The sequence below is a fragment of the Daldinia vernicosa genome (assembly GCF_022497035.1).
Source record: "Daldinia vernicosa strain CBS 139.73 unplaced genomic scaffold F5Y00scaffold_2, whole genome shotgun sequence".
Lineage (NCBI taxonomy): Eukaryota > Fungi > Ascomycota > Sordariomycetes > Xylariales > Hypoxylaceae > Daldinia > Daldinia vernicosa.
This window is the reverse complement of record NW_025953918.1, coordinates 683,309-707,620: the sequence shown is the minus strand read 5'-3', so window position 1 is coordinate 707,620 and position 24,312 is coordinate 683,309. Positions and strand designations below refer to the sequence as shown.

Sequence of the window (24,312 nt, the reverse complement as noted above, 5' to 3'; positions counted from 1 at the left end):
CTATAATTATTACGTAGAGCTATAATTATTAGAACCGTCTACTGTTGCTCGAAGCTGGTTGGTGCTGACCCATGTTACTTTTTCGCGCAGACATGTCATGTTGGAAGATAAGCGCGGCATCGCACCTTAACCTACCTATTCTTGTCTCTAATGATCAGTAATTGTATCCGCAGGCTGGGCTATTTAGTATACGTGCAAGACAAATTGGCCCTTTAGTCCGTAGCATTTTCGATTGAATACAACTATGAACAACGACCCTTGAACATGCAGCAGATAGCCGATTGTTAAATGCTGTCTTTGCTGATAGCTAAAGTTATTAATAGGGACCCATAAGTGCATGCTACAGCAGGCTATTTGACGTTTCTACCTCTATTGTTCTTAACTATCTAATGGATTTTGGCGGAAGGAAGACATGTTACGGCTAAGAATAACGTCCTTCCCGTTTAACGCTTTTTAACTTGCGATTTAGATAAACAAACGCGAACTTCGCACTCCTATGCATTTAAGTTCGTTGGTTGTCGCCAAGCCTTGTCTAATACAATACTCTTACCCAATTCTATCCCTACCTCATACCATCGACTCAATTCACCTAAACGGAATAAGCAGTAGGTTTATCTAGACAATCTTAGATGGTAATTAAATAGGGACTGGATGATCTTATCAGGTTTTCTTTGCGCTTATTCCCGATGCGATGGACCTAAACTTGTCGGTGAAGGAGGATTGAGTAGGATTAATATTTTCTACTCATAGAAAGTGTACGTTACACAATGCGAAGCGACTCTAATCCAGCCAGCCACAAGCTCCTTTTGTATACGACCATAGAAGCCTGCCTTTAGCTGACAACATATTTAACATAATAGGTAAAGAGGAAAGAGGTTAGGTTACAATCTAGATAGGCGATGCATTCGTGCGTAGCATTATGTAAATGCCCGGGTCACACAGCCTAAGCAATAGCGGCCATGTATAGTGAATAGTAATAATAGTGTCAGCTCGTATATTCCTCCTCTTGGGGCTTTCTTGGGGCGTCGCAAGTAGGTATTAAGTAGCCGGTAGCCGGTAGCCTTGAGTAAAGGTACCTAACCTACCTACTGGATATTAGCTGATTACCTCCTAGGTTAGTATCTTAAAAAATTGTACGTGGCTCTGTACGAGCACGACATTTATTGGACTTCCCAAACTTCTATCGATAGCGCACTATTAATTAGCTAAGGTTGGCAAGTGGGCTGTATTAGCACGTCACCAATCAGCTTAATCAAATTTCTGACTTGTTCTACCCCTAGTCGGGCCTTAGTTTAAGAGAGCCTGTATTGCACAATATTAACCCCCCCTGCTCGGGTTTCCCTTGGGTCAGACAACTTTGATTTACAAACGCTTACTTTTGCCGGATACTTCTCACACGATATCCATTCCCACCTTTAACCTTTTTCCACCTTCAACTTTTTTTTTCTAACTAATTTTACCTTGCTTGTGCCGGAGAGACGACCCAATCCACGCAGACTTCTTGTCATCTTTCCCCCTCTTCTCTTTGGGTTGGATAACTAGGTGCCTAATCTTCTTTTACTCCCTCCCCCGTATTGCCAACTCTCATTTCCGCAACTCGCCATATTCCAAAACCTTGTTTCGGTAAGTCCTGCAAAACTACTCGTTCTCTTTTCTCCGCCGCGTATGCCCTTTTCCGTCCATCATAATTCGCGCGCCAATTGGACCGTACCGTCTCGGCAACTCGACAAGTGTCGTCAATTAATTTTATTTCAGATTTGTTGCTACGTGACTGTAAAAAAAGGTTGTTAGGCTTCGACGTATTTCTATTTTCCACTCGAGTCACTCATTAGTCTGTTGGTCGCACTTGGACCTTATCTAGAAACACACCACGCTGGTCTTTTTTCATTTTAATTTTTTTACTAACTCTATGTCTAGGATTAGATTAGTCTCTGCTACCTCCGCTCTTTGACTTCAAGGTTATCTTATCCCACACAGCTTTATACACAAAGTAGTTTAGCTACCATCTCCGCAAACTCGCCCGTCGGGTGGAGAATAACCAACAAATTGTCAACGAGTCTTGTTTCGCGTCTTGCCTCGAGCATAAGGCTTCCTTGAGTCTTTACTCTCCTCTTTTGGAGATACTTACGCATACCTAGTGAGTCCCGCTTTTTCTTGTTTCCAACACTTGGAATAACACAGTGGGCCTTGATTATAAGCAATCAGGTACTTCGTCATTGTCAAGTGGATTCCTGTTCAAATGAACATGAGCAGGACTGTTACCAACTGCCAACTAAGCCACGTACTGTGCGTCATGCAGTTTCTGTGAAATTTCTTCCCTAGCAATTGGCTCTTTTTTGTACCGTGCGTACAATTATACGCATGATAATGACCGAGTTCCTTCCAGTTGACTTGTTAATAATTTATTAACAAGACCTCAGATATTTTTTCAACAACCGCCGACATTTTCAGCATTTTCAGCTGCACCATTGCTAGTTCTCATCATTGTTCTCATCATTGTCCTCATCGTAACACTTTTCAGTTTGTACGATTTGTCAACCATGGAAGAAGAGAACAAGAAACTTTTATCCCCCACCCCTATCGAGGCGAAGGAGGGGGAGACAGTAGAACCTACTGTTGACGAAAAGTAAGTATACAATTCCTTTCTTAACATTCTGCCTTGCGTCTCTTATCTATCTTCTACTCGAGTTTCGATATCTACTATCACCACGCTCTACCAATCCCCTTGGTGTAAATCACATCGTTGCATCCCTCTTCCCTTTTGAGTCAATCTCTTCGAAGAACTTGTACCTTCTCTTTGCGGTTTCGGTACCCGTATTGGCAGCATCGTGACTTCCCTTTTGCGCAACTTACCAGTCGTAGCTCAAGTTGAGCCGCATTCGAATACTTCGATTGGTAGACCCTATCCTACCCCACCTCGTCCTATCACAACATCAACTCAGCAATTATACCTTTCATCTCTTCTTTCACTTCCTGGACAAGTATATGCTAACATATCTCGAAGACGCGCTGTTCCTGTCCATCCCAAGCAGCCTGCGCCTTCGGAAGAACCTGTCCCTGCTGTCGATACGACTGAAGCTGCAGTTCATGAAGCTGAACTAAGCTCGCCTCCCGAGAGCAGCTCGGTGTCTAGTGTTAACCCTGATATGCTAGGCGACGAGATTGTTGTTGGTACACGTGCTAACGGCAACAAATCCCCTGCACGTCGAGTTGCTTCCGAGCGAGGGGACGTCGACATGCCTGACGTCGAGGAGGACGATGAGCCCGTCCCACATTATCCGAAGCGCAAACGCGCGTCACTTTACAACAACCTTGGCGATGAAGAATTAGAAAATAGCCAGGTCAAAGATGTAGATGATGTCGACGAGGGTTCGGCTAAAGGCAAGCCACGGCAAAAATTCGACGAGGATAGCAAACACGTGCCTGTTGGTTATTGGCGTTCTTCCCCGGTCCCTCAAATAGAAGGAAAGCATATGGTGGTCGGGTTTATCGATGTACGCGATCGCCTACGAACAAGGATCAGACCTAAGGCGCTAAACGGTGACCTTATTAACCTTCGACTATTCCCTATCCCTTCTGGTCCTGGTGGCAGCTGGATTACCTTTCCGGGCACCGTATTCTTAGACCATCTTATTGGAAGAGATCATAACGTTATCAAGGAGTATGTCAAAGTCCGAGCTGAGACGCTCCACGACCGCTCCAAGGAAGCCGACCAGGCCGCAATAACAGAAGCCCTACATCGTCTGGAACTCAACCCCCCGCCTGAGACACCCCAGCCTCCTTCTATCGCATGGGGCCAAGATGTACCCGAACAAACACAGTCTTTTCGCCCCGAGGCAAAGCGCCGTCGTTATGGTAGTAGTGTTGGTACTATCGCCGAGCGCGCCGATCGTATTGAACAAGCTGAGCAGGCCGATAATGTTGAGCTTGTTGAGCGTTCCGAACGTCTTCCTATTGTTCCCCATAATCAACCGGACATTCCTCAATCACCCCGAAAACCGACCCGCATCCTCGTTGGCTGCTGGGCTAAGTCAACCGCGCAGAAAGATGAGGATAAGCTTGCCGTCTATGGTATTTTGGGAGCTAATGACATGTTCCGTGTGAAACTTGTCCGCGAGACAATGGATGGTCGTTATACTGATGACAACTTTCCCAGTGGAGCGGGCGCACTGTGGATTTCGTACGACGAGGTGCTTTTCGTGAATCATCTAAAGCAACTTACCAGACCGGAAGTCAAGGAATATGTCCGAATTCGCCAGGCTCAGATTGATGCTGGGGAAAAGAAAGAAGAGCAAGTAGCGAATGAGACTAAAGCGGTTCACGAGGCTCAACTACGAGCAGCGGCGATTTCGGCGGCCAGTCCTATCCGAGCTCCTAACCAGGGACATTCAGGTCCTGGCCCTTCGTCCGGTCTCAGCCGTGAGGATGTTCGTGACGGTCACGAATCGAGACAGCCCCGACGTGAAGTTGCGTCCCGAAACATCGAGTCAGCCCAATCAATGCGACATTCTCACCCGGAAGTGGAGATTCGACAGGCTAGTCGTAATGCCAGTAACGATCCTATTGAGCGCGTTCAGGGTTATGCTAACCGCGAAGTTGCGAGAATGGAAGCGGTGCAAATGCGTACCGATCGCCACCAGGCCAACCGCAACTCTGTGGCACATCCTGGAACCTTGATGAGCGCGCATGACAACCGGCGCGACTTCGACGAGAATATTCTCAAGATGAACCAGGTTTGGGAGGCCCAAGAGAATATGAGAATGAGACCGGCCAGTATCCACGGTAATGGAGATGTCATGATGCACCAGGGCATCAAGTATGAACGAAAACAGAACGGACCATTCAAAGACAGGCTTGTCAGCCAGGGAACGATCATTAACATCGATGGCGAAGATTACGTCGAATATCGCGTTCTTACGAAACCCTCATTTTTCTAGACTCATCTCTTACGGCCTTTTCCGGCGTGGTTGGCCGATGCATAGATTCTGATCGGAACTCGTCACTTTCGCCGAGTCTATCCTTCCATATGAACATAGCATTCTATTTCCTGCTTTCGGAGTTCCAGTCTTTCACGTTTACGACTCATAGTTTTTCCGCACTGCTTAGATTCAACCCCGATACCAAACTTCTATTTTCAAGGAGTATTAATGACGCAAGGTCAAACATGCCCAGGTGCATATGAAACAACCTTTTTCTAACGAGAACTATAAGTTTTCGGTATTTCTCTTTACGAGGGCGGCGTTACGGAGGGAAAAGGAACCTAATCAGTTGATGATTTTAAGTTGACGCGCACGAGACGCGCAGCCACCCCCGTGTATAATATTAGGTTTCGCGGACGATAACCTTCTGATTAAGGAGAGGAGGGAAGAGAGGAGGGGAAGAGGACGTGCGGCAGGATTCTTTGATGCAGGCGTCCGGTGGCGCTCACTTGTGGCTGTGTAATATTGGCTCTATGAAAGCCTGCGATGATTTCTAATACGAACCGTTTGCATTACGTGCTTTTAGATGTACTTCTTCATGTGCTCATAGTCGCTGTTTCGTTACTTCTAACTACATGGCATTAATACAAACTCAACGTCCTTGATTGCCTAATAAGGGTTTCTCTCAGGAACATGCTACTTGCTATAAAATATATTCAGGTAGTAGACTTGCAAGTCCGTATCCCTATTGTCAATATACCGTGGAGGGCTTACATTTCTACGAGTTTTTGAATCCGGAGAAACAAGTGAAAGGACTCTTAACCAGAGTATTTATTGTATGCTCAAGTGTAAATCATCGTGATTTTGCTCTAATCCGAGTTGGCCTCATGAATACTTTGATCTAACAGAAGTATTATAGGTATCAGACCTATAGGATTTGAATCCTTGAGGCGCCTATGCGTTGCTATCCCATCCCTAAATCCAGTTTTCCACCCTCATTTCAACTTGCTAGAGTATCATTCGGGGACACATGATTTGTATAACTTTAAAGCCAGCGCAGGAATTTCAAGTGCAGGTCGAATCCATTCGCAATTGTGTACTCATAACTCCCTCCCCCGCCTCTCTTTAGACCAGCCTTGCATGCATATCAGTGCCTTCTTCCCCGGTGCTGTAAATAGTAGGACCCTCAGGATTCCAGCCGTTTCATCAAGAGGAGCGCGAGCGTGGACCCAATAAAGCTTGCGCTTACGAGACTCAACATGCTAGGTAATGAGCCTTGATTGAGTGTGATATGCCCGGTCCCATGTCGGAAATTTTGAGGCATAATATTTACGCTCTTATTATGAGCGAAAGTACCTCGGATTATAACAGACGCCGGCTTGGGCTCTTGGGTGGATTCGGCCTCGTCATCTTTATCCTGAAGGTCGGGTGTATTTGCCTCGAATTTAGGCTTGGGCTGAGGGGGCACCGAATTGGCGCTGCGCGATCTTGGTATCAGCTGTTGATGACATTGCGGGTCTAGGGCATCGTACTTCGGCATCGTGTGCGTATTGATTTTCGTAGGTGAAGACATTGGCGGCGAAGAGGCAGGAGATTGTTTAAAGATTTTGTTAATTAAACCTGTTGTTACTTCTTCAAGAAGTCTTGTTGCAAGCGCGCTAAGGAGAATTCCTGGTATGAGCGCTTACGGGGGCGGGGGGGATATATTTTGAAGTTGGAAAAAAATAATAGGTAGATAGATTTCTACAGCAACGCATAGAACGAGGGGAAGAAGAGGAGTCACTTAGAACACATAAAGACCTTTTTCAATGAAAATCTGCTCACAATTTCACTTACATGAGATGGATCTCTCATTATCAAGCAAACCTGTACATCACCATTGATAAGACTTCTTTCATCCGATCTGAGACCACGTGTGGTATTAATTAGACTAGATATCCCCCCTTAAAAAGTCGTCTTAAAACCTTCCATGCTCATCCCTACATGATCCAATTAAACAAATGCTGCCCACGGCGTGCCTAGTACCTTGCCCTTATCATCTAGTCTTATGCCCTCCCCACGAAGAAGCTTCCGCTTTTCATCGAGAGTGATGCCTTCGCCGTCCTTAGGCCACTTTCCCTTGAACCCACCTAAGGCACCTCCTGTCGCCACCACCCGGTGGCACGGCACTTCGGGTGCGAATGGGTTCCGCCGAAGCGCGTTCCCTACAGCCCGTGGGGACGAGCCTAGATGCGCCGCGAGTAGGGCGTACGTTGATACGTGACCACGGGGTATTTGGCATAGAAGGCTCCACTGTATTGGAGGGTATAAATGTCAGCGAGCTTTCGTATTTCATATGATATCTCAGCTCTTAACTAGTCTACGTGATATGGCGCGTGAAGAACAAAATGAAGAGAAGAGAAGAGGAGATATTGGCTTGGATATCTTAAATACTCACCACTTTCTTTTCGAAGGGAGTACGGTCTGATTCTGTAATGCGTTTTAATTGAGGCTCCATATCTTCAGGAACAGAAGTGGATTCTTCTTCTTTAAGCGCGACGTCATTGGGGATAGGCTTCGCTATCTTTTGCGGTAGAAGTATAGTGGCGTCTACATTTTCGCCAGTGCGCTTCCGCTTTATGCCCACGGCCATAATGCTCTCTCAATCGTTGATAATTTGAAGTTGGTAGATTGGCTTTGAGGATAGTTGATCTAGTCGAGGATACTAGGTAGTTATTTAATATACAATACTGTCTTCACTTTGATAGATTTGAGATGCTAAGAAATTTATTATGTACCTAATATAATGAGAGGTCGAGGAGATGAGCGCCGAGTGACTCATTACGCGATGTCACTAAAAGGGCGCGTCTGCCCCTCGTCTGACATCACAAAGACATAAAGACGCGACACCAAGTCACATGATCAGCATCACTAGGAGTTACGGATATTCTAGATTTGATAAGATATGTAATTAAGTACCTAACCTAGTCTCTAGTATTTCTATGAGAGTTGTTTACGAAAAATTCAACTAGGTCAGAAGCATTTTCTTCCCGAGTCTCGGCTAACTTCTCGACAAGATCCGCGTGTGTATTCTTGGAGAATTTAAGATTCGGGTGATTGATTAAGAAATCAAGCATCTTTGGCATATCCTTACGCCGCGACGGCTTGTTAGAATGCTTTAATATAATGTACTTGTAGCGACGAGCTCGCTTTCGCCCGATATTGTTATGATCTAATAGAGTTATGACGACCGGAAGAAAAACATCTGTCCGTACTAGTTTATCAAAATGCATATCAGCGACATCCAATTTTTCCTCTGCTGATAAATCCTTGATTAGGAATAAAGCATTGGAAACACAACGAAACTTAATCGCGATCCCAATAGGGCAAAGACCATTGTTGTCGACAGCCTTGGTGCTATAACCAGTATCGAGCAATAACTGAAGGGTCTCTTCGTTATCCTCGCTACTGGCTGCAAAATGCACGGGCGTATATCTCGTGTCGCGTAAGTAGCCTTCATTCCCCAGAACTTTGTAGCCTCGAGCTTGCAGTATCTTAATGACCGATGGCATCTTGCACATAGCGGCAAACTTTAGTGGTGAGAATGTACCTGGAGTCTCCTGGCAATCCTCAAGATCCTGCGTGAGACGGGCTAGGGTCTCGGCTATATGCACATGCCCATATAGCATAGCGATATGGAGTGAAGTAGCCTTAAAAGGTTGAAAACGCACAAATTCGGACAATTGAAACTTTTTGCAAGGGTTTCTATCAGCACTTAATACGATTCGCGTATCAACCAGAGAAGGACAGGTCTTTATCAGCTCCTGGATCATCTCGTCCGCACCATATTTGGCTGCTAATTGAAGCGGCGTCATTGCGTCCATTCTACCACAATGAGCGTGTAGGTAGTCTGGCCAATGTGCCAGTGCTGCCTTGATGGACTTCCGAGCTGTTATCATGCTAGCACTATCATTGGCTTTGACAGCCCAGTGAAGGGCCGACATATCGTTATAATATATCGTACATAGGCTCCCTGTCATACAAAGACCTTCGAAGGGAGTGTCGAAACGCCACATTCGTCTGCGCATTCTGTCAAATATATGATTTAGCTCAACGCCTCTTTCCTTCGCGACGAGTACGTCAGCTCTATAGAGCAATGGATCTAGAGCCCCGCAGTAGAGGCGGCATGTTTCTGACAATGTAAGAATAACCTTTGGTTTGTGGAAGTTGCTCCTGACTATACGAAAGATAATATCGCCCGAAAGCGTAATTGATGTGGTTGGACGTCTGGGATCCATTGTGGTACAGAATGAGTGATTCAATAAATCGTATGTTGGAGAATTGGAATATAACCCTTGTGGATGGCTTTTCTGAGAGATTAGATGGAAGTTGTGCCTATTGCAAGTTGGGCAATATCTTATTATACTTGGCATTGGGTTATAAGATCATAACGCCCGTTAAGTTACTCGTTAAGTTACAAGAATTGTTTCGATACATGTGCTTTTAGAGAAAAAGAAATAGTCCGAGTACACAGATAGTTAAATATTAAAAGGAAATAAATAACAAAGGAATAATTTATACTGAATAAGAAACAATAGCAAACAATAGCCTGTTTTAGCGCGTATGAATAATTAATATGGGATAATTAACCAATTGCCAAGGTTAGTATTGTAGGAGTAGCTGACCAGAAAAACAACTTAACGATAGTTACTAACCAGCTTAACCCTACTTAATCCGACAATTGGCTCAGCTATGTGGGATATATCTAGGTGGACGCTGATTTTCTAAACAGGTGCTTACTTATACGCAACTTCAAGAACTGTCATGACCAGCCATGCATAACCTCATGTCTGTTTCTAAAAGGCAGGGTTAGAACTTTTTCTTATATATATCTCTATCTCAACAAATATTAGGTATTGTTTAGATTCTAATGGTTTTAAATGCACCTCTATGAAGAATAATGACGTGCCGGATATATTCTTATTTAAATACACAATCCTATAAGCTACGGCGATGGATTTTATCACCGCATCCGACCACTCTCTAGAGTCACTGGTAGTCTTGCTGGGTAGTACCTATTCGACTACACTGGGCTTTGTGAGTTAGCTAGTTTTGCTAAATGCCTGAGCTGAAATCTTGCGTAAGGGCGGAGTATGAATAAAGAGTTATTTGTTGGAGATGAACGTGCAGGCTTCTGTTGGTTTCCCCTTAAGCCCAAGTGACCCTATTGGTCTGACTACGAGCTTTTGCTATGAGAAACAGGGCTAGGGTAACAATAAACGTCGTATTCATGATTTCAGCTGGTACCGGTGGTTACACCCTTTGGGGTGTTGACTGACCGCGGCAACTGATACAGCTATGGCTGATTCGTACCTTGCTAAGAGGGAGGACTTATTTAAGAGTTGATGGGCTGGAGTGGCCGAAGTATTAATAACAACCATGGGCGCATATGGGCCACCCCTAGGTTGGACCGAGTCTATGACTGCGTAGTTCTACTATTGAACCTCCTACTTTCCTTACTTTGGATATTTACTCCGAAAGAGATATACCCAACCTTATGTTAATTTCCGGACGCGCATGATCACCTGGGATCTCTGACGCGTATATGTGTTTAAATAGCGCGTTTAGGGGAACCTTTTGAGGTAGTAAGGATGGCCATACTATAAGAACCTATATTTGGCGGATACAAATGGGGTTACGGACACGATATGGGGTGACATTGTTGGCTTATGTAAGACGATATCTCGCGAGGACACCAGAAAAGTTACGTTAGTGAGGCTTTAAAGGTAGTAGCAACTTCGGTATTTCAAACAAACGCTTTTGCCGAAAGTTGGAAAAGCGACTGAACAAGTTAAAATGCTTAAACTCAAAGGTTCTATGCACGCAGCATAGTAGTATTACTCACACATTTATTAATGTTGTCCTCAAGCTGCATTGACTATAATAATCGAGATTGTAGAAGATTTGTGAACGATGAATTGGGGGCTAGTGATAGGGGGAATGGTGGTAAGGGGGACCAGTACCGATGGCATATTCAAATGCACGCTTGTAATGCAGCTGTAGTGCTACATTGTAAACTCAATATTAACCCAGCCTCCTCCGTTTTATCAGAGGTAGTTGCTTAAACATGTCAGCAAAAAGTGCACTTTTCACCGCCATCGCTGTGGGCATGGAGTACCCCAAGATGCAAGTAAATCTTCACCGAAAAGTATCGAGTAGATAGATAATATAGCGATGAATCCCCGAGAAACTTGTTTCCGTGGCCGATTCTAAAAAGGGGGCCTTCCTTAAAGGGGCTCGGAAATCAGGAAGAACAAGATATTATTCTTAGAGTTCCTGTTTGTTTGATAAGCGCCAGCTGTGTTTCGACATGCTGGGATGTCGTACGAAGTCGGCGGGATGTAAACCGTCAGGGTGTCATACTAAACCGGCTCCTTCTAAATCAGTGGCATGCAAATCGATTCCTTGTAAGTCGATGCCTTGTTTTATAAGATCGACGACTACTTGCCATACAAAAAAGCTATGTGATGCACCGTGTTGTAAGGGAGATGTGGAGCGAAGGGACCAAGTCTCCTCCAAGCACTGCAAGAAACATAAGTGACCTTTATATCATGTCTTACGAAGGATACGTCAAGATATTCCGTGACTTACAATATCTCAAGACACATGTGAGCACCTCTGGGAGCCACTGTTCGATGCAGAGCGCTGCCAGAATTACAAACAGCCGGAAGATTCGGTCTGCTCTCAACGTGAGTGAAATATGTCCTTCAATAGAGGATTATCTGACTGGTATATAGACATAGAATGTATAACAGTAGGTTGTATGAACGCGAGGATGCGGTACCACGATCGAGACCGGGCTGGAACACCACAGTACAAACGTCGGAAATACTGCTTCGCTCGTAAGACTCTTTGTAAGGACTATAAAGAAGTTATTGATGCTGATTATTAATAGACACGTGTACTGCAATGGAGTGTCCTAATCAACGCGCCCCTATGCTGGCCCCAAATCAATACCGGCCGTTCTGCGATGACCGTGAGCTGAAACCTCCAACAAGATTTATAAGACAAGCTAACAAGTGTAAAGATAACTGTCGTGCGGCTGATTGTCCTAACCAGGTTCTGGAAGGCACTACATGTTGTCGAGGGCGTAAGTGAGAGATATGATATACCTAATTAAACGAACCCCAGCTTCTGACCTGCCAGATAGATAAGTGTCAGATTCGGGACTGCATGCATATAGCTGCCCTCCCGTATCCATTTTGCCTAACACGTAGGCCTTATTTCCGTATGAGACTAAGGTTCTTGGTTAACTCGACTGGCTAGACAATAGATGTGAATGGGGGCCGCCGATCTGCAACCGTCCTAAAGAAAGGAACAGGAAATATTGTAGAGAGCGTAAGTAAACTACCGTATTATGACTTCTTCCTCATGGCAATCAATACTTACAGAAATTAGACCTCCAATGTCAGACTCCTGGATGCGTACTGCAGAAGATAGAAGGTTCATTTCACTGTATGGAACATGCATGTCGCGAAAGGGGGTGTAATATTTCGTCTGGGGAACATGACTATTGCGATGATCGTAAGCACATGTCTGTTTTGATTCGTGAGGAAATGAGAGATTGACCAAGGGCGTTACTAGATCGATGCGAATGGGAGGAGGAATGTGAATATGCTAAGTCAGGAGAGCGCTATTGTCCGCTCCGTAAGTGTTCTCTCTATTTCCTTCGGATTTATTCTTTGTACCACTATAACTAACTATCTGGCCAGATTCTTGCCGGAGCGAGGGTTGCCCAGAGTGTGTCAATGATACGGGGATATTTTGCGACACTCGTAAGAATTATCTATTTGTTGAACGCGACTCGATCACTGACCGGCTACCTTTTTTACTAGATGCTTGCTCACGGTGCGGCTGTAAAGTAGAAGCCAAGCCATGCCTGGAAAACAAATGTTACGACCGTAAGTTGCCCCCCTGAGATGTAGATGGTAATATTCTAACACGTTTATAGATTGGAAAGAGGATGTTGAGATGTGTGTAAGGGCGGAATGGTGTGATGAGAAGAGGGGGTTGACTCAGAGGCTTAGCGAAAAGGATCACTTTATCCAAGAGCAGGATAGGCGCCTACGAGAGCAGCACGATCAACTCTGGAGGTTACAAAGCGGTCAGAGGAATTAATACTAACGTTGTATATGGGAAATGGTTTCTGGGGAATCCCGCCTACATGGGTAATTTAAGAGAACTATCCCGATGTACGGGTAGACATTGACGGCAAAGTATATCGTGTAATGATCTGTCAAATATGAGAGTCCCGCCGGAATTAAGAAGTGCGGTAGCATGGTTTGGAGATATACTTCGTTCTTGATCTTGGGTTACGATACTACAGAATGTAGTAGCAATGGATACAAGGCCCTATATTGTACTGACCCTGAACATTTGGAATGCCAGATGTGTATCAGGCTCTCATTGAATACATAGCGGGTTGATAGCACAAGCATATCCGCACTTGCACTCGACAACATATCGTAGACCCGTAACGGCAGTATAGCCTTCCCCTTATCCCCTGCTTAATCACCAGTGTCAACTTCCAGATCGAGCTGGACTCCGTTGCTAATTTCATAGTCGGCAAGTGTAAGCATGTCTTTGAAAGGCCGTTGTCCTTGTCTCTTGAGCAAGATCTCGTGGGGCTCTCGACCGATGCGCGCCGCGACCATGATTTTGAACTCCTTAATGCGATCCGAAGCAAAGCATGGGATGGCTGCCTTGGTACCCAGCCGATCGTTGATATGGACGATAATCATTTCTTCGCCACCGCCGCCGGAGGGAGCTGCGGGTGCTCGAACAGGAGGCTGGGAGGTGTCTCCGCCGGTAGATTTTGACTTGGGTTTCTTAGTAGACGAAGATGCCCCCGAATCACGTTCGCGATTGCGGTCCCGATCTCGATCTCGATCTCGGCGACGTGGGGATGGTGAACGGTTTCGATAACCTCTAAATGAGCCACCACGCCGGTCATCGTCTCTATCTTCAAGCTCATCGCGACGCTTATCCTTGAACTTAAAGCCCCCAAAGCTCTTCTTTTGTCTGGGTCGGTCTCGATCTCTACCCTCACTCCTATCTGGATCTCTCCGGTCTGAGTCTCTCTCCTCGCGATTGTCACGTCGTCTTTCCACGTCTCGTCCTAACCGCTCGGAATCGTCTTTGTTCTCATCATTTCGGTTCTTCCCAGGCTCGCGCCTTGTACCCCGATTCCTATCATCGTCTCGCGATCGATAATTGTCGCTTCTTCCGTAGTTATCTCTGTCTGATCTGTCGCGGTGGCTACGTGGTGATTGGCTTCGATCGTCGCTTCTACTCCGTTTGCGAGGGGGCGGTGAATCACCTCGTGGGGCGCGAGGAGATGCGGATTTGTCTGCCATTGAGATTGGCAAATGTTTGTGGGATTTTATGATTATTATTTTTTTTTTTTGTTTTGTAGTCTTGGTTGCGTAGTTGGAAGGTTGACGCGAAAAAAAGATACAGAATTGATAATGCGATGTTACATGTAGGTACGAAGTACTTAGGTACCGGCAGGTAAATACCCCATATATCTCTTATCTATATAATATATGATAAGTAAATAATATGCATAGCTAAATAAATTGATGTTGTTACCCCCTTTCTACATCACTGTATTCTAACCAAACCTGTTCAAGCGAATCTGGACTTATATACGGTCATACGTTGGAAATCAATTTAGTAAAAATAGATCTGTATTATCTCTACCCTTATAATAACCACTGTATTAATTTATTCTTTTTTCTCATTCTCCTGTTGCTAACCTAACCGGTCCTCAACAACAACTAATCTTTACCCGATGTAACGATTTACGACTGGGAACTTATCTTGCCAGCGAAATACGCCAACTTTATCCCAAGCAGCAGCCTGGTTACCCGGGTTTCCGGTGACCATGTACCTGTGCAATAATCCGCGACCCTCGACAGCTTTAGACTCTCTAGCTTGGGGAAAAGACGGTTCGGTGGAGATTCTTCTATCGCCAATCCTAATCCATAAAAAACTGTTATGTCGTGACACAAGTACTTCTCCAGACCTTGGTCCTGAAATCCATCCAGCTTCTTAAGGGCGCAGCAGTCTACCTGGCTAATATTGAATCTCAAGCACGTTGTATTGGTGAACATGCGGCCGAGGAAATGCCAAATATGTTTCCAGTGTAACTTATATGCGGTGCCATCGTAAATATCCATGGTGATCTCAGTCGGTCTGCGTAGGCACTCATTTGATATTTTTGTGACCTTGCTCCACGGCTTCACATCACACACATCCTCGTTGATTTTATAGACTCCATCGTAATAAAGCCAGTGGTCATCGTCGTTCCAATCCTGCAAGCGGAGATTTGGGTAATAAGCAACACCGGCGGAAGGCTTTAAGTAATTTAACTTCTCGCCCTGAATGACTATGGTGTCCAACCATGGGCTGAAAGGAAAGTTATTCTCCTGGGGAAACCCATAGTATGAAATGGCTAGATTCCGGAACGCGCGACAGACCTGAAGAACCTTTAAGTCGGCCCAGGCCCGGGGCTTATAGAGGATCAACTGTGTTGAGTTGATTTGACGATATTTGGTGCGGCGACACATCCTTAGGAGATATCCTTTTAACTCATAAGAGCCTACAGTATATTCGAAAATATGCTCAAAAACCTCACACGGCAAGTCGAGAAGCTCCGGTTTCCTTTTCTTTGGCTTTGTAGGACTACTTAGCATTGCAGTGTCCTTGTGATTGTGATTTGGGTAGACAGCTTTGGTAGGTGGTTCAGGTTCGTCGAATTCGTCTGTGAACTGTCCTATCTTTTTAGGAGTCTATAGAAAGGTCAGCACTTATATTTAGGTTTAGTAATAACCATCGGATGCTCAAACGTACCTGAGATTGTAGAATTTGTTGCCAGGAATAGAAAGTTTGTTTAAGCTGGCTCGCCCATTCAGGTTTGGGGTCATCTCCCACATAATCTTGAGCGCTAGCGCGGTGTATTGAATGATATTGTGAATCGAGATTGCACTTGTCGATGCACTGAATGAATGAAAGAATGCGCTTTAACGTATTGTCCCAGGATTCTTGGAGTTGAGTGTTGACAGGGACTTCAATGGTACGTTCGTGGTCATGTTGATGCTCCATTGTAATTAATAGAATGTAGTTATTGTTGAGACGATGAAGAAAAGTAAATAATAGGCGTAATTTCTCCCAAATATTATATAGTTGTTACGCAAGTATGGTTTGTATTCAAGTAGAAGACGTGATGTGTTATGCTTGTTACTAGTGGGCAAAAAGCCATGATCTGGAACCCGTTCCATGGCAACTGTAATTATGATAAAATCCTTATCGATGTTCCGTGAGTCATGGATTTCTTTTGTGTAGAGTTGTTACTTAGATGATAACTGCATAAAAAGTCATGACAGTGCCAATTTCTAGGTCTTGTACGCTTTTTATGAGCGAAAGTCGATACAATCGGTGTCAGCCATTCCTATTACGGGAGTATACCTAACATTAGAGAATAAAAAGATGCAATTTTCATAAATCATCAGGTTAATTCGAGAAATAAATGAGCTCTAGTTTACGTCCTTCGAAGCGCCATTGCTTCCCAGTTATACAGACAATGGTGGTACGGAGTAGGGCGCAGTATCATCCGTACCTAGGTATATTGTCAAGGTCTGCCTGTAGTAATGCCCTGTAGGTATCTTGACGCTGCGGAGATTACCCCAGGTATATGACGAAGCTGGCTTATAAGTATATATAGTAATATAGAGTATTATCGGGGTAACTGGTCGTAATCATTATGATCCTGGTCCTTGACTATGCAAGCAATGGTGTATTGGATGGAGTAAATAGTTTCGTTATAGGAATGCTACAGGGAGATATCCCATGCTGCGAAGAAATACGAATACAACTGGATCAAGACTTCTAGTAGATATGTACTATGAGCGAAGAAGCCAAGTTTGACGTGACTCCTGCTTTACTTCAATTTCTGCCTAGAAGTTTGTCCAACTTATCTCTATTTCACACAACATTGGCAGTTTGTCACTTAGTATTTGCCATGGGGCTTGCCACAACCCAGAAGAATAGACGAAAACATCGACCTGGTACCATTACTAGGATCCAGTAACACCTGGCTATGGAATTTTGAAAATATATCGGATGAATGCTGCTATTCAATACATTAAAAATATATTTGCGATACCATACCCACATGACACTTTAAATATCCTGGTGACTACCTCATATGTTGCTGCTCGGTGACTTTCCCATTTTGCTCAAGACATTTCCAATACGTATTTGGACGCGCAATATTCACCTTCCTTCACTTAAGGGACCTAATAGACTACACCTATATAACTGACCCTTCTGATCCTCTCTTTTACTATATATTTATCCCCTGAAAGCCAACTAGAAAGGCGTTGGGATCAGATAACAACTCAATAAGCAGCTCAATCACATCTCGTCAAACACCATAACAATTTCTAGATTTGCGCGAAGATTTAGGTGCCGTTTCGCTTCAAAGACACTCCTACCAATTAGAGATACCTATCAATTTGTATACCTAAGCTATTTTCCCGAACATCATCCTACTTCATAAAATGGCTACGCCGATCCCTACTGTACGTATACCTATTTCCCCGGCTGGATTATTATCCTCCTGCTTAGGGATATAACAATGAGGGCTGTAATGTCTATTCTATGGAACGCCTTGAAGAAATTATTTTAACAAGTATTGGCAGTTGGAGCATCGATACTTTCAGCCGTCTGAACAGTTGACAGGCGCTGCTAGCAACACCCGAAAGACGAGTCGATTTAATGGGAACTACCGAGGAGACCACAATCTATCCACAAACAAAGGCACTGATGTTCCAGAAGAAAAGAATACTTGTTTGTGGATTACTGGACTACCAGGGCCAATAACTATCCCTAAGCTCCTTGCTGTAATCACTAAGACGGGCAGGATTCGTTCGACCGTAATCAACGGCCCCAACGAAACCAGCAGTACCGCTGCGGCATCTATTAGCTTCTTCAAACGAAAAGACGCCGAGATTCTCTTCAACGCAATAGAGCAAGGAAGAATCATAATCGAAGGCAAGTTTCCAAGAGTGCAATGGAACAGAAATAGGGTTGGAGAAGAAGGTGCTCCTAGCTATGCTAGCCGTGTGCTTCTAATTGCTGGCGATCCACAGGTTGTTAATCGAGACTACTTGGATGCTTTTTTCTCAAGCAAGTTCGTGTACGACATCGATGATATAATCGATCACGGCACGGTGTCTGGGTTTGAGGGTCCTATCAGTCGACTCGAGTACCGGTTTGGATCGTGGCGTTCACAAGCTTCCTTTGCTCGCCTAGCACTCAATCTCGAGCTCAGGGGATTTTTACTAGCGGAATACGGCGAAGATCCCTGTGCGATCTAATGACATACGTACGTACTGGCTTAATAATTCTATCATAGTAAAACTAGCTCTCGGACACGATGATTTTACGTGAATTTTGGGTCCCTTATTTTATTGCTTTAACTTTAACTGAAGCTTTAACCCGCGCTTTACGATGGAGAATATGTAAAATCACACATGAGAATAATAAGCAAAAAGGTCTTGAACATTGATATAATCTCTTCTTATATTCTTACCAAGCTGCCTGGAAAAGGGGCAAGATCCCAATCTCATGGTGGTGGAAATAACCACTGCCTTGGACATGAGTCTAATTGTTAACTTGATATATGGATATGAGAAGTTCAGCTGCTTCTCTGTCTTCGGGGCTGATTTCTGGTATGAGCGATTCTGATAACTCATCAGAGACCGAGAAATCAATATTTTGAGAGATAGGAGTGTCTGTTATCTCCACGTTAATATGCGGTGATATGCTATTAGAATCTTCTCTCCCGGCTTCGCCCTCGAGTTGTAATACTTTCTGCCTTAACGCTTGCTCTGATTCACGTTTCCGTTGACGATAGGCTCTGCAAGATTCCTTGTGATGGGCTGCATGTTCGTCGCAAAGTTTTTTTGAAGTGTCTGAAATTGGATTTGGACAATAGAAACAGATCCCGGCATCTTTACGCTGCTGATATTGCGTCCTTAGAGCATTTAGATGCTCATCACATCTTGAGCGCCCTTCCGTGACTGGATTTGGACATCTATAACAGATCCCGGCGTTTCTACGCTGGAGATAGTTCATCCTTTGAGCAGCCACATGCTTATCACATTTTGTGTGCCCTTTTGCGGCTGGATTTGAACATGAGGTACAGATCCCGGCACTTTTATGCTCGCGTGTCCATCTATTTCTGTCAGCCAGATGCTTATCACATTTTGTGCGCCCTTCCGCGGCTGGATTTGGACATGCGGAACAGGAACAGATCCCGGAACTCATACGCTGGTGATATTGAATCTTTCTAACAGCCAGATGCTTATCACAAACTATTTGCCCTTCCACGACTGGATTTGGACATGAGACACAGATCCCGGCACCTTTACGCTTGCGATATTTAGTCTTTCTGTCAGCCAGATGCTTATCACATTTTGTGCGCCCTTCCGCGGCTGGGTTTAGACATCTAGCACAAATACCCGCAGCTTTTCGCATATGATAATATTTATTTGGATGGTTTTTGTGGTCTGAACAAAAAATGCTCCCTTCCTCTATTTGCCTTTTGCAAGAACTTACTACGCATTTTGTAGACGTCTCTTTAGCTTTAGGCTTGGGGTTTGGTAGTGGGGTTCGTTTTGATTGTTGCCTCGGGGTCGTCATCTTGATTGACGGTTGTAAATGTTGTGATGAAACTACAAATAGCTACACGGGAATAACTTTCTAGTAAGAATGCCTCTATATATCCACATCATTAACTTACGTACGATATGATGTTCAATGGAATTGTATGGTAACTATGCTGAGAAACAATGGATTGTTCGAGGTAGTTAGTAGAGTCCCAAGGGCACGGAAAACCGCGGGGATTGTTTTGATTGTTCTTTTTATTTTGATTGTTACGATAGAGTAGCGGAAATTAGCGTTTTCATGGTGAGATGCTGGATTCTGGTATGTACCTTATACTCTACATCCAATTATATCGATGGCGAATCTATTTGCTTTTAGAATTATCTTATCACCTCCAATCAAAGCCCATTGCGCTCGCTGTTCTCGTATTAGTTCAGGTACGGCCTTTCCCTTTGCCCAAAGTGGAAGGATAGCTAACATCCTTGTTGGTGGTACTCTGCGGGCGCATCGCTAACGAAAAAGGGAAGGTCGTTAGGATGATCGAGCACGCGATGGTGCCGCCTTGCTGGAAGATAAGCTGCAGTGGGTAGGTGGACCATGTAGCTAACCAGCCAACAAGGGGACGAAGTAATATAAAATGTGAGTTACTTCCGCGGTCCTAGGAGAGAGAAGAGACATCCGCAGCTGCCTGGGAACTACATTCACATTGCCAAGATGAAGTTTCCGTGTGCCGTCCAGTTATTGCTGGTAGCTGGGGCCTCCGCCGGCTTTATGAAAAACAAAGCTGGCATGCAAATCGGCCCAATTGACGAACTCAGCATCCTAGCAGCTGGCAATGGCACCGCTGGTTGGGGTACTTTTCCTCAACTGCTCGACCATTCTAATCCTGATCTCGGCACTTTCGAGCAGAGATATTGGTATGGAACGAAGTACTGGAAAGGACCTGGATCGCCAATCATTCTTGTCAATCCTGGTGAACAGGCAGCTGATAACTTCAATGTGTCTTATACTACGAGCCAACGTCTTACGGGACTTTTAGCGGAGAAGCTCGGCGGTGCAGTTGTCATTCTTGAGCACAGATACTGGGGCCAATCGTCTCCCTTTGAGAGTTTGACCACTAAGAATCTCCAATATCTTACACTTGAGAATTCTATTAAGGATAACACCTATTTCGCCAATAACTTCGACACACCTTTTGACAAGACTGGGAAAAGCAGTGCAAAGGATGCCCCTTGGATCTTCACTGGTGGATCTTACCCCGGTGCATTGGCCGGATGGATTGCTGCTAAAGACCCTGGTACGTTCTGGGCGTATTACGGTACCAGCGGGGTGGTGGAAGCCATAGGCGATTTCTGGCAATATTTCGTTCCTGTCCAAGAGGCGACGCCTAGTAACTGCAGTTCGGATTTAACTACTGTCATTGATTACGTCGACTTTGTTCTCCTGAGCGGTGGCCCTAAGGAGAAGGCTAAGCTAAAGAACAAATTCAAGCTGGGCAACCTGAAGGATGCTGATTTTGCCGCCGCCCTCGAGAATGGCCCATGGACATGGCAGTCGGGACAGTTTTACTCGACGACGACTTTGGGATACAACCCTTACTACCAATTCTGCGATTATATCGAGAATGTTTGGCCCAATTCTACCAATCCTGTGCCTGGTCCTAAGGGGGTTGGCTTGGCTAAGGCCCTAGACGGTTACGCAAAATGGTTCACAGAAGTCGAGTTACCGGGAACTTGCGAAAGTTACGGGTATTTCAAAGGCGAAAACAATACGGACTGTTTCCAGTCGTTGAATGCTTCCAACCCCATCTACCACGACCTTTCACCAGGCAACGCTGGGAACCGTCAATGGAATTGGATGCTATGCAACGAACCTTTCGAATATTGGCAAGACGGTGCACCCGTCGGTCGTCCTAGTATCGTCTCGCGCCTCGTTAACAAAGCTTACTGGCGTTCGCAATGCCCGCTTTGGTTCCCTGAGCTGGAGTACGGTATTGCCAAAGGCAAGTCTGCCAAGGATGTGAATAAATATACCGGCGGTTGGTTCGAGAGCAACGTGACCCGATTAATGATGACCAACGGTCAGTGGGATCCATGGCGTGATTCAACGCTCAGTTCCAAGTTCCGCCCTGGCGGTCCGAAGGAGAGCACCCCTGAATTTCCCATTCGAGTTCTAGAGCAGGGTACACATTGCTCTGACTTGTATGGCCAAAACTGGGCTGTCAACCCCGGTGCTAAAGCTATTGCCGATGAGCAGGTTGCCAACATGGCAGAGTGGGTGCAGGAATTCTATGACCAAAAGAAGTAGGTCAGAATACACGTACGATAGCGGTAATCAGTAATGAATTAATGCAGTATGGCTTAGATCAAAGGATCCCGCACTTTATATTTACAATAGCTTCATTGATACAACGCGGGTTTCTTTTTCGCAAACTGCTTTATTCTTTCTACACATCTGCTATGTCATTCGCCCGTTCTTCTTTAATGATTCTCCTCTGCACGTTCTTTACTTCAACACTAGCCTTCCGCGGGTTCTTCGCTTCGAAAATCGCGTCCAATTCTTCGAGAGTCATTCCTTTGGTCTCGACGAAAAAGAAGTACATAAACGCCATCTCAAAGGTATCCCAGAATACGAAGAACACGTAAAACCAATAACCAATCGAGATGAGGGCGATGGGACCGACGAACGTGTTTAAGAAGCCGGCCGCCCCAGCAGTCAGTTTAAACGTTCCCATTGCCTTGGCCCGCATCTTGTTTGAAACCACTTCAGCTGGATAAATGGGCTGCATTGGAGTGTAACCTGGGTAGATGTGAGCGCTTTTTGTTATCAGGGCGAACAGTAAAACTCACCAGTTGCGAAGATAGCTCCAAAGAGAAAGATGAACACAATTGACATTGTAGCGGCAGTACTGTTGTCATACTCGACTTTACCGGCGGCTCCGGCAGCTACGAGAGCCAGACAAATGGTCATTCCCAGAGTGCTACCTAGCAACATCTTTCGGCGTCCTACGACATCATGAAGACGAGCTCCGCAGACCGAGAAAACCCACCCAATGACGGAATATACGATATTGAGAATCTATTATGAAGGGTCAGTGTTTTGAACGATATTGTATAATGAATAGGTCTATTATCACTCACTAATTTCGTATTAGTGTCAGTAATACCAATACCATCCAGCATAATAGGAAGATAATAACTGATGATACTAAAAGCTATAAGTCAGTGGTAAGTTTTACTCTTTGGTTCTCTGGTGACGTACTTGTTTCCACTGAATTGACCAAACCAAGAGAATGCCACGTTCAGCATGAGCCTATATCTACTTGAACGTGTCTCAACGAGAACTCTAAGGTCAAGAAGGTCCTTCCAGGTCGCTTTAGATGTGCCTTGAACTGTCCCCAGCATCTCTTTCATCTGTAGAGTTACAAGGGGATGGTCAGGATCACCATTAGTACGATATTTGGCGATAATATCTCTGGCTTTTTCATGTTGATCATTTGCAATGAGGAACCGCGGTGATTCGGGGAAGAACTTGATGATAAGGCAAACTATTCCAGGACACACCATCTGCAGCCACACGGGAATACGCCAGTCTAGATCACCACGATCTTCGAGATGAAGATGGCATGCGTAGACAGAAGAAGTAGCCAGGATGGAGCCAACGTTATAGAAAGTGTTGTACGCTCCTGCAATAGTTCCTCGGTATGCGGCTGGAGAGATCTCGACGAGGTAGAGCGGAGCCGCCGTGTGTGCGCAAGTAGCGAAGAACGATAGAAGAAAACGTCCCCCAATGAACATAGGCAGATTGATAGATAGAGCCGTAATTATGGTACCGACACAGACGCCAAGGCAGCCAAAGAAGATATGCCATGTTCGCCCGTACCAGTCTGTCATCCAGACAAAAAGAGCACCGCACATTTGACCGACCTAGGGAGGTTAGCCCCTGTCACAGTAGTTACTATTTGAACCAATTATTTGGAATATAGCAAACACAATCCCAGTTGAAGCATTTCCATTAACAGGAAGCCCAAAATATTTGGTATAATTTGGAAGAGCCTGCTAGTAGTGTTAATGCAATTTTCGAAATTGGGTATGAAACTCCATGCATCGCTTCTAATAGGGGGCCTGGATAAATAGATGCTGCTTACATTAATAGAGCTCATTAATGAGCTGTCAAATCCTAGGACAATCAAGATTAATCTTGAGATATAAGATATGCGAAACATACTAACCGTTCATAGTAGAGCAAAGAAAAACCATTCCAGCTAGAAGGTAAAGCTGAATATAGCCAGGACCTCGAGGATTCGGCTTGTTTGTCGCTATGATGGTTGCATATGTTTCCGGACTAGGCTCGATCCCGTCGACATCGTTGAGATTAATACCTTGTCCTTTTTTATTCATGGAATCATGGCTCAGACGAATCTTCGCCGCTTCAGAAGTTTGCGTGTCTCTAACATGGTTCGCCATGGCTAAGGAGGCGACGAATAGCGAAGTTTGCTCTCCTGGCCAAAACATGAACAATCAAGAGTTAAGACTTGAACGAATCAGCACGAGATCATCGTCTTATACAAGTACTTCACACGACGCGAGAAACCTGGAGAAAACTTATCAACACCTGCTCTCCACTCCCCTGGTAAGCCCCAGGAACACGGGTTCCCCATGGGGCCTGTAAATTTCCCACG

The 24,312-nt window shown here is 44.9% G+C and overlaps 10 protein-coding genes across 10 annotated transcripts; 4 read left to right on the top strand and 6 right to left on the bottom strand.

Moving 5' to 3' along the window:
- Nucleotides 1–2,665: 2,665 nt before the first annotated feature.
- F5Y00DRAFT_223846 (uncharacterized protein) lies at nt 2,666–5,463 on the top strand. The gene is made up of 2 exons (XM_048005919.1): nt 2,666–2,922; nt 2,994–5,463. The coding sequence occupies exon 2, from the start codon at nt 3,147–3,149 to the stop codon at nt 4,935–4,937; it is 1,791 nt and encodes a 596-aa protein (XP_047869789.1). The 5' UTR covers nt 2,666–2,922; nt 2,994–3,146; the 3' UTR covers nt 4,938–5,463.
- A 511-nt stretch (nt 5,464–5,974) lies between these two features.
- F5Y00DRAFT_269232 (uncharacterized protein) lies at nt 5,975–6,459 on the bottom strand (the record flags this gene model as incomplete). Its single annotated transcript, XM_048012403.1, has 1 exon — nt 5,975–6,459. The coding sequence occupies one exon, from the start codon at nt 6,457–6,459 to the stop codon at nt 6,106–6,108; it is 354 nt and encodes a 117-aa protein (XP_047869788.1). The 3' UTR covers nt 5,975–6,105.
- Nucleotides 6,460–6,720: 261 nt separating this feature from the next.
- F5Y00DRAFT_223844 (methylated-DNA--cysteine S-met) lies at nt 6,721–7,744 on the bottom strand. Its single transcript, XM_048005918.1, has 3 exons — nt 7,697–7,744; nt 7,357–7,623; nt 6,721–7,211 (listed from the first exon to the last, which is right to left on the bottom strand). Exons 2-3 carry the CDS (start codon nt 7,549–7,551, stop codon nt 6,912–6,914), a joined length of 495 nt encoding a protein of 164 aa, XP_047869787.1. The 5' UTR covers nt 7,552–7,623; nt 7,697–7,744; the 3' UTR covers nt 6,721–6,911.
- Nucleotides 7,745–7,887: 143 nt separating this feature from the next.
- On the bottom strand, nt 7,888–9,466 carry F5Y00DRAFT_223841 (ankyrin repeat-containing domain protein). The gene is made up of 2 exons (XM_048005917.1): nt 8,237–9,466; nt 7,888–8,165 (listed from the first exon to the last, which is right to left on the bottom strand). The coding sequence occupies exons 1-2, from the start codon at nt 9,329–9,331 to the stop codon at nt 8,124–8,126; spliced, it is 1,137 nt and encodes a 378-aa protein (XP_047869786.1). The 5' UTR covers nt 9,332–9,466; the 3' UTR covers nt 7,888–8,123.
- Nucleotides 9,467–12,464: 2,998 nt separating this feature from the next.
- F5Y00DRAFT_257155 (uncharacterized protein) lies at nt 12,465–13,076 on the top strand (the record flags this gene model as incomplete). The annotated part of the gene is made up of 5 exons (XM_048010515.1): nt 12,465–12,482; nt 12,543–12,605; nt 12,671–12,698; nt 12,794–12,859; nt 12,910–13,076. The coding sequence occupies 5 exons, from the start codon at nt 12,465–12,467 to the stop codon at nt 13,074–13,076; spliced, it is 342 nt and encodes a 113-aa protein (XP_047869785.1).
- On the bottom strand, nt 12,789–14,426 carry F5Y00DRAFT_61634 (ubiquitin-like protein). Its single transcript, XM_048013898.1, has 3 exons — nt 13,253–14,426; nt 13,123–13,191; nt 12,789–13,045 (listed from the first exon to the last, which is right to left on the bottom strand). The coding sequence occupies exon 1, from the start codon at nt 14,312–14,314 to the stop codon at nt 13,466–13,468; it is 849 nt and encodes a 282-aa protein (XP_047869784.1). The 5' UTR covers nt 14,315–14,426; the 3' UTR covers nt 12,789–13,045; nt 13,123–13,191; nt 13,253–13,465.
- A 335-nt stretch (nt 14,427–14,761) lies between these two features.
- F5Y00DRAFT_269229 (uncharacterized protein) lies at nt 14,762–16,064 on the bottom strand (the record flags this gene model as incomplete). The annotated part of the gene is made up of 2 exons (XM_048012402.1): nt 14,762–15,751; nt 15,813–16,064. The coding sequence occupies 2 exons, from the start codon at nt 16,062–16,064 to the stop codon at nt 14,762–14,764; spliced, it is 1,242 nt and encodes a 413-aa protein (XP_047869783.1).
- A 1,457-nt stretch (nt 16,065–17,521) lies between these two features.
- On the top strand, nt 17,522–18,340 carry F5Y00DRAFT_257152 (uncharacterized protein; the record flags this gene model as incomplete). The annotated part of the gene is made up of 2 exons (XM_048010514.1): nt 17,522–17,542; nt 17,663–18,340. 2 exons carry the CDS (start codon nt 17,522–17,524, stop codon nt 18,338–18,340), a joined length of 699 nt encoding a protein of 232 aa, XP_047869782.1.
- Nucleotides 18,341–20,420: 2,080 nt separating this feature from the next.
- Nucleotides 20,421–21,938, top strand: F5Y00DRAFT_250521 (peptidase S28; the record flags this gene model as incomplete). Its single annotated transcript, XM_048009740.1, has 1 exon — nt 20,421–21,938. One exon carries the CDS (start codon nt 20,421–20,423, stop codon nt 21,936–21,938), a length of 1,518 nt encoding a protein of 505 aa, XP_047869781.1.
- Nucleotides 21,939–22,077: 139 nt separating this feature from the next.
- Nucleotides 22,078–24,097, bottom strand: F5Y00DRAFT_250520 (general substrate transporter; the record flags this gene model as incomplete). The annotated part of the gene is made up of 7 exons (XM_048009739.1): nt 22,078–22,430; nt 22,481–22,709; nt 22,772–22,838; nt 22,893–23,557; nt 23,624–23,686; nt 23,779–23,810; nt 23,863–24,097. 7 exons carry the CDS (start codon nt 24,095–24,097, stop codon nt 22,078–22,080), a joined length of 1,644 nt encoding a protein of 547 aa, XP_047869780.1.
- Nucleotides 24,098–24,312: the final 215 nt, after the last annotated feature.

What these genes read in the sequence shown, in the direction of transcription:
- F5Y00DRAFT_223846 (XM_048005919.1), top strand. Translation starts at nt 3,147, where the DNA reads ATGCTAGGCGACGAGATTGTTGTTGGTACACGTGCTAACGGCAACAAA.
- F5Y00DRAFT_223844 (XM_048005918.1), bottom strand. Translation starts at nt 7,551, where the DNA reads ATGGCCGTGGGCATAAAGCGGAAGCGCACTGGCGAAAATGTAGACGCC. An exon ending in CTCCCTTCGAAAAGAAAGTG is followed by an intron (nt 7,212 to 7,356) that starts GTGAGTATTTAA and finishes CCTCCAATACAG; the next exon opens with TGGAGCCTTCTATGCCAAAT.
- F5Y00DRAFT_223841 (XM_048005917.1), bottom strand. Translation starts at nt 9,331, where the DNA reads ATGCCAAGTATAATAAGATATTGCCCAACTTGCAATAGGCACAACTTC. An exon ending in GTGTTTCCAATGCTTTATTC is followed by an intron (nt 8,166 to 8,236) that starts CTAATCAAGGAT and finishes ACTAGTACGGAC; the next exon opens with AGATGTTTTTCTTCCGGTCG.
- F5Y00DRAFT_61634 (XM_048013898.1), bottom strand. Translation starts at nt 14,314, where the DNA reads ATGGCAGACAAATCCGCATCTCCTCGCGCCCCACGAGGTGATTCACCG.